Genomic DNA, 7833 nt, shown 5'->3' with positions numbered 1-7833 from the left:
CTGAGGCAAAAACACCACAGACCAATTCATCACGCTCGAATATGGACAATCAATAGAAATAGAACCAAAGTGACCAGCCCCCTTCGAAGAAGAGTGCATTGGGTCTTTGTCTTTCACCTTAGATTTGTCTCATATTCAATTGATTGGATCCAAGAGCTTACTCAAGACTTTAACTTGATAAACACTGGAACAGGCAAACCTAATGTCAGATTAACATAAAAATGAGTAAACACCAACCAAGAGTGAAGCTTATTAATATAATCTATAGAGATGAAGTAGCCAAAAGAGTTGGCAATACCAGCAATAATCTCCTCATCCCAAAATTCAATGGGAAGGCATGGGAGGTGGACCAAAGTAGAGATAGACACTACAAGATGTTTAGGCTCAAACTCAAGTAGAGATAGACACTACAAGATGTTTAGGCTCAAACTCAAGGAACCATTTACATCAGAGGAGTGGAAGATTGCCAAACAACCACGGCCCAAATGAGAAAATTTGGAGGAACTCTTATTTAAGGGTAAAGGACAAACAAAACATTGCTTTCGGGAGCGTAGAAATAGTAAGACTACACTTAACCAACCATTTAGTAGACGTCCATTTCCTTACCATAGAAATCTTCGTCTTTCTTCCGAGGAACATACCAGCCAAGTAGTTCTCCATTTTAACCAACAAAATATTCAAGGAGGGGTCCTTAATGTTCAGAAATATACTCGATTCAGAATGCTCCATAGACACCCCATCTGAAGGGATACAACTTTCATCTTCGAACAAGTCCTTCGAGCAGCTTTAGGATGAATTATCCTTTGTCTCCATCGAGGGAGGAGAGGGACCACGAAACCCCTGATACGCATTGACCTTCTACCTTGATTGAACCTCCAACGAGGTCCCACTCCCAATGCCAGAACGTCCAAGGATTCCTGGGAAAAGCAGAAGACAGTCCTCACTAAACATGTCCGGAGGCCAGTAATCTTTGAACCTCAAGTCTAGCAGATTATTCCAGAAACTATACATTTTCAACCCCGTCACCATCTCCAAGAAACTCTCACCCATTCCTTGCAGAGCCCATTTCAAAAAAATATTTTGTAGAGCTATGTTAATGGTATTTCTTTTACAAATTTATTAACAAGAGTATAACATGTGAAAATAAGGGGTCAGGGGCTTCGGCCCTAGTTCGTCTGGTCGTGGATCGCAATTGAAGGCGTGGGTATGCTCCCCATGGTCTTGAGTTAGAGTCCCCAGCTGTGTTAACTCTGTGTGTGTTGCTACCTTGTGAATGGGTTGTACACACTGGGGGATTAGTCTTGCTTCGGCGAGGACACCTCCAGATTTCACGATAGTGAATATAAAAAAAAATAAGAGGTCGTGGGATTATAAGAATAAGAACAAGCTAACATTATGGGATGATAGAGTACCAATAAAAAATGCTACAAGAAAGTTTCCTTATGAGTTAGTCTATGGAATTGAAGAATAACTACCTATTAATGAGTTCCTAATTGTTTACAAGTCTATAGAAGAACGTGATGACAATAACGATGATGTAATACATGAAAGGATCAATCGGTTGACTACATTGGCTGAAGTTAGGAGAGAAACACAAAAGGCAAATCTCAAGAAACAACAAAATATTAAGTACTTATTTGATAAGAAGTCTTTAGAGAGGAATGTTTAGGTGAATGATTTAGTGATTGTCTGGAATGCAAGGTATCAAGATAACGGGAAACATAGATATCAAGATAATGGGAAACATAGATATTTTTGTCCTAGATAGACAGGTCCTCCTTATGTGATTAGTAATATTTGATGGAGAGAATTCATACTTTCTGCAAGGCCTTCGGGAATTTCCCATGCATGGACTATTTTTTACACCCTATTTTTCTTGAAATAGATTATTTTTCCATGCACAATATAAATTTGTACATAATCTACTTTCCATTCTATTTTCTACTCTGGTTTTTCCATTTTATTTTATACTCTGGTTGTCTTTGTTTTCTATTTTCTACTCTGGTTTTTCCATTTTATTTTATACTCTGGTTGTCTTTGTTTTAAGGTTTAGGTGTTTAGTTTGGTCTAGTCTACTTTCTAAAGACCTAAAGTCCTCATGTCTATCTGAGTCATGTGTCCACAACTAGAACCATTGGTCGAGCCTTGCTGAAGTTTTGATATCCTCTAGCTTTTAAACCCTACAAAATTGGCTTTAAGTCGAGTAATTCATTGCCTTAAACCTTGAACCCTTATGATAACATTATATTTTTTTAGCTGACTTGATATAGTCGGTCAATTCTGTTAAGTCGTAACTTAAGTCAAATAATTTGCATTGCACATGTATACACACTCTTACATTCCACATAACTAAAAAATTCAAATCTTTTATATAATTAAGACATTATACTTAAATACCACGCGCTTTATAAAAAACAAAACTTATTTTGACCTGAAACTAGCCGCCGGTCACAAAGTAAACAATGATGAAAAATGAATCACTGACAATTTGAAATTTTCTGCTACAGAAACGGAGAGGAGGAAGAAAGATGAAGTTCAATGGGAATAGGGGTTGCAAGTGAAAAACAGACACAAATCTTGCGCCACTGTCATTACAATTAACAGCACGGCAGCCATGGAACCAGCGAGCAGCCATGGCTTGGAAAAGTAAGCACTTACGAACTCACTCCAGAGCTTCTTGTACTTTCTTCTTGTATACTTGTGCAACCCCATTCTGACGTCATCAATTGCTTTGCAGCCCTTGACATGGGCAATCCCTTTACACAAATTGAAAAGATCAGCCAGTTATTTGTTGCTTCCAAAGAAATTGTTAATCACCTCTGCGGTTTTTAGCACTGCAACATCCTCCTCATTGTCTATCAGCTCATCCATAAGCAACGCAAACTGAATCATTGGTTTCGTACCGTACCCTTTAGCATCCACTTCCGTTGCAACAATGCTACCCACGACTGAATAATTCTCCAGGGTTACCTTGAATTGTGGCAAGTACAACGTTGATGTTTTCTCATCAAACCTTATCCATCGAATGGCTGAAGAATATTCGAGCGAGCTTGTTGTATCTTGCCCGACTGACCTTTTTATATCTTTAAAGAGCACTGGCTGGATCTTCACACCTCCACGCACAAGTTCTGATGCTGTTGGGAGCTTCAGGTAGACCATATCCACAGTGTTGCAAGGGATTTTATTTGAGGAAGAGCAACAGAAAGGATTACATAAACGTCCACAAATGGCTTTTATTGAATCAGCGGATTTGCTAAAGCAGATGTGCCTGTGATTTTGAGACGAAGGGGGAAAGTCTAGTAGTTCACCATCGGCGGAGCTAAAATCGCTGCCCACCATTGACCAGTAGAGTACTTCGAGAACATGTTTCTTACAATACATGTTGTAAGAAACCCTAGGTTTCCACATAAAAAATTCATGTCTAGCCGCACTCCAAAGCAGCATATTCATTAAGTTTTCTACTTTTTGTTTTGCAGCTTCAGCAGAACCCATCGGGAATTTAAGGAGATCTTTCAAAATCCAGAGAGGTATTTGGTTTTCAAACAGAAGTATATCAGTCATCAGTCTTTCTCTAATAGGATTTTGAAGATCGGCATCAAACACAGGATCATACTTCCACTTAAATGCACTCACTTCTTCTCCATAAAAACATTGAAGATACTCAAATCGACAGCCTTGGGTCTCATATGAATGCTGAGCATTCCTGTTAACTTTTACATAATTAACAATAAATTCATAAACAAAACATGCATCCCTAGTGACCATCCATGCTAGTTCTATACAAGTAAGGGGAATTTGTTCACCGTAGAACTTCCTTATCTTCTTCTCCTTAAACAGTATGCACTGTTCAACAATTGATTTCACAGAAATGTGTGGATTACTCCTCTGGATCCTCTTTTGCATCCTTCTTACTGCCTCAGACTTGGACTTCTCCATGCCTTGCAGCTCCTTCTTCCCATAATGAAAAGGGCCAATGGAAACAAGATGTGGACTGTACAAATGATCTTTGCAGTATGGCGTTAGCCTTGGCACTCGGAAGATCTGAGCAGAGCTTACATCGGGTACTTCCTCTTCATTCATTGTGAGATCATACCCCACTTCAATTACACAGCTACTATCACTGCAGCTCTCAGGGTTAATCGATTTGATCTCAACTATTGCCATCCCTGTTCATTTAGATTTTTCAGTTGATAGGCTCTCGCTTACAGAGAGCATGAAATAAATTACATATTTGCGTGAGATTGAAAAAAATATTTAAAATAAATCGTCCATCAAATATTGTAACATCACCACTTTTTCTTTGCAGACTTTTGTGTTTCAGTGAACAGATTTTTCTCGTCCAATACTCTCAGTCAAACGTTTTTATTTTTCAATTTAGAGCAAATTACATATTTTTGGGAAAATAGTAAATTACATATGCCTATTGGTGGTAGCTGAAAGCTACTATTCTCTTGATTGGCCAGATTTTTGTGGTCCAATACTCTCATTCAAACATTTCTATTTCTGGTAAGAGTAACAAATAATATATAAACTTCTAAGGTGATTTTTGTGGTTCATTCAAACATTTCTATTGCTGGTAAGAGTAACAAAGAATATATAAACTTCTAAGGTATCTTCCAGTATTGTCGTGGGATTAGCAAAGCCTTGCATCCTCTCGCTAAGATTTGTCAATCAGCGTGGTAGGACTGAGGCAATAATAATTCATTCACGTTGTTCAATTTTCAACAGCAATAATAATTCTAGAAGACATGTGAGTTGAAGACATACGAGTTGGACAACATTCTAGTTACAAAAGTCTTATAAATGAAAAAGCGATTACATTAAAAGAAATAATTTTCTTATTTCGAATTTTTAAAGATAAATGTAAAGTCTTTTATTTTTCTTTGTAATCATTTTGTCTTAAACTCATTTCTTAAAAGTTTTGTAATCATATTTTTGAAGAAGTAATTATATAATTATGTCAAAATTTCTTTGTAGGTCAATATATATGAGTTTTGATTGATATTAAGTTTGTAGATTGAGGGTAAAATGTAATTGATTGAACAAAATATCACAAGATTTTGTTTAACTTCTATTTTTTGCTGGTATTTATCTTTCACAAAAAATATTTAAAGTTAAGCATGTTGTATGTAAAATATTTTAACATTCACATATAATTTGTATGTATGTATGTATGTATGTATGTATGTATGCGTGTACACACACACATGTATGTATCTATAGATACATACATATGTGCACGCACACACACACACATTAATTTGATTTCATTTTTGTTTTTATAGAGTAAAAAAAATGATTATGTTAGAGTAGATATATTTTCTTATTGCCATTTTCATCAATTTTCTATTTGTGTAATGCCCCACCAAGGAACCCAAAGGAATTATGACTAAACACTAGAATAATACAACAAATATATTTTTCTTACAATAATACATTAAACAGTCTTTCAACTCAAGACATTGCATATTATTATCAATACAACACAATGATAAACTATTATATTATTTGGCATAAGACTTTAAAACATTATCCATACATATTCCTCTATATTTCCCCTAAAGTCGCTGCTAGAAACACATCAAAACATGAACTAAATAGCATTAGGATAAATCAATGAAGATACCGTTATTTCATTTTATTACATCACCAACATAATCATCTATAACTAGGTACATTCTTATTACCAAAATAAATGAGCATCTTTTTATTACCTCCCATGGCCTAACATTAAATATTCATCATTGTATCTATTTTAAGAACTAAATTAAATATTTATAACGTAGTCTTTCAACGTGAAGTAAATTCATTTTAAACATCACATTATACCTTTCACCTAAATGCTATTTCATCATTATGAGTTAATCAAATACAATAGTTCTAGTAGAATCAACTCCTTAAGGAGTGTTCCAAATACAGTATCAAGTACAACTACAATTATGTTTACAATTACATTCCCAAATACATTTTCTTCTAGAAGATACATATAAAATAACAAAATAATGGTAGATCATCTCACAATTAAAATATGAAGACATTGAAAAGAACATGACAAAGATCCATCCAACCGCACACGAACAAGAACACCAAAATATACCATATGGGCGAAAAAGCAACACCACCCAACCATGTGGAATGTGTAGGTCACTCCCCATGCTAGGAGATAGACACAAGGCCCCAAACACACAACACTTGAGTTGGGCTAACACCAATACATCCAAGGGAATAAAAAGATTCACAAAGAATAGATATACACAAGAACTAAAACACTACAAGACATAGGCTTAACCACAAAACAAGAGCTCACCAGAGGCTTCTGCATAAAATAGAGGTTAATATCCTAGGAAACACATAGGGAAGACTATCATCACATCCCATCAACATGGGTTTCCCTGGTATCCTAACCCTCTCCAAACTCTAGACCTGATTCCCATTTGATACACATGCAGACCCAAACAATATTTCCATGAAGGCAAGGATGTCGATCTATCAAACAAGCCTTCCCAATCTCATCCTGAGTCTAAACAAGCACTCCAGACCATGAGATCCCATCCTTTGTCTATATGAGCACATCAAGCATGTCTGTGGTACCTATGAACATGCTTAAAATTATCATTGCTAAATAGGAAATAAGGGCAATCATGAGATCCTTAACTAATAAAGAACTCCTAAAAATAAATCAATAAAAATGAATGCATAAATGAAATGATTAAACAATTAAATAATTGAGAAAACCCCTCAATTGCATTGTAGCTTCCATTGTTCTTCTCATCTTCATGGTAAGGTGGCTCTTAGATATCACACCAATAACCTGCAAGTGGCACAAAGATTCAAAGTTTGTGATTGTTGAAAATGATGAATGATCTTGTATTTATAGATTTTTGGGTAAGATGAGGTGAGATTTGGAATTGAAGTGTTGATTGATAATTAAATTGATTTGATTGATGAGTCAACTCATTTTGATTGATTTGTTTAGTGGATTGATTGAAGAGATAACCCAATTGATTGACTACATGACTCAATTGATTAGCCAACTAACTAGATTGATTAGGAAGAAGACTTAATAGATTAATTAGTCAAAAAAGGTGATTTGGAGTGAAAAGGGAAGATTGAAGAGTTAACTAAGTTAACTAATTAGTTAACTAATCTGATCAATCAATCCTGATTTTCAACATGTACTATAGGACTTTTGAATTGAAATTCAATTTCATATTTATTTAGGTTTGAATTTTGATTTTTGAATGATGAAATGCACATGAGATTTATTGAAATAGGATGGAATTCAAATTTGGTTAAATTCAAATTTGGTGAATTGGACGAATAATTTAATTAACTAAATAATAAAGATTATTTAATTCAGGAAATTAATTGTAATTAATTAAATAATTAATATTTAAGATACAGTTAAATGATGAATTAATGGAAAAGATATAAATTGAATAATTAACAATGTGAAGCTGATGATCGGTTTAGTTTAGAAGAATAATTAGCTTAATTAATTGATTAGAGAATTATTTAATTAATAAGATGATTAATTAGTAAATGATTAATGAGACATTTTTAGGTGTCTACCTTGCCATTGTCTATCCAGCACCCAAACTTTACCATTAATTATGTTTTTTAAATAATTAAAAATAAAATATAATGAGTTGTTTTTGTTTTAAATTAATTATTAAATAAGGTCAATGGTAAAGTTTGGGTGCTGGGTAGACCTTGTCGTCTACCTTTGCCCATCTTTGATACAATGTTGAAACGATGTTGTTTCAAAGAAAACACAAATTTCTCCCAATAGGCCTGGTGATGCTTTAGAGTGTAAATATGCCCCCTCAGGAA

General features: G+C 34.7%; 1 protein-coding gene across 1 annotated transcript; it reads right to left on the bottom strand.

Annotated features, from left to right (window-relative positions):
• Positions 1–2784: 2784 nt before the first annotated feature.
• Positions 2785–4164, bottom strand: LOC131037519 (putative UPF0481 protein At3g02645). The gene has a single exon (XM_057969720.1). The coding sequence runs from the start codon at positions 4162–4164 to the stop codon at positions 2785–2787; it is 1380 nt and encodes a 459-aa protein (XP_057825703.1).
• Positions 4165–7833: the final 3669 nt, after the last annotated feature.

This window comes from Cryptomeria japonica, chromosome 11 (genome assembly GCF_030272615.1).
Source record: "Cryptomeria japonica chromosome 11, Sugi_1.0, whole genome shotgun sequence".
NCBI lineage: Eukaryota > Viridiplantae > Streptophyta > Pinopsida > Cupressales > Cupressaceae > Cryptomeria > Cryptomeria japonica.
Note: the sequence above shows the minus strand (reverse complement) of the source record. Positions and strands in the feature narration are given on the sequence as shown.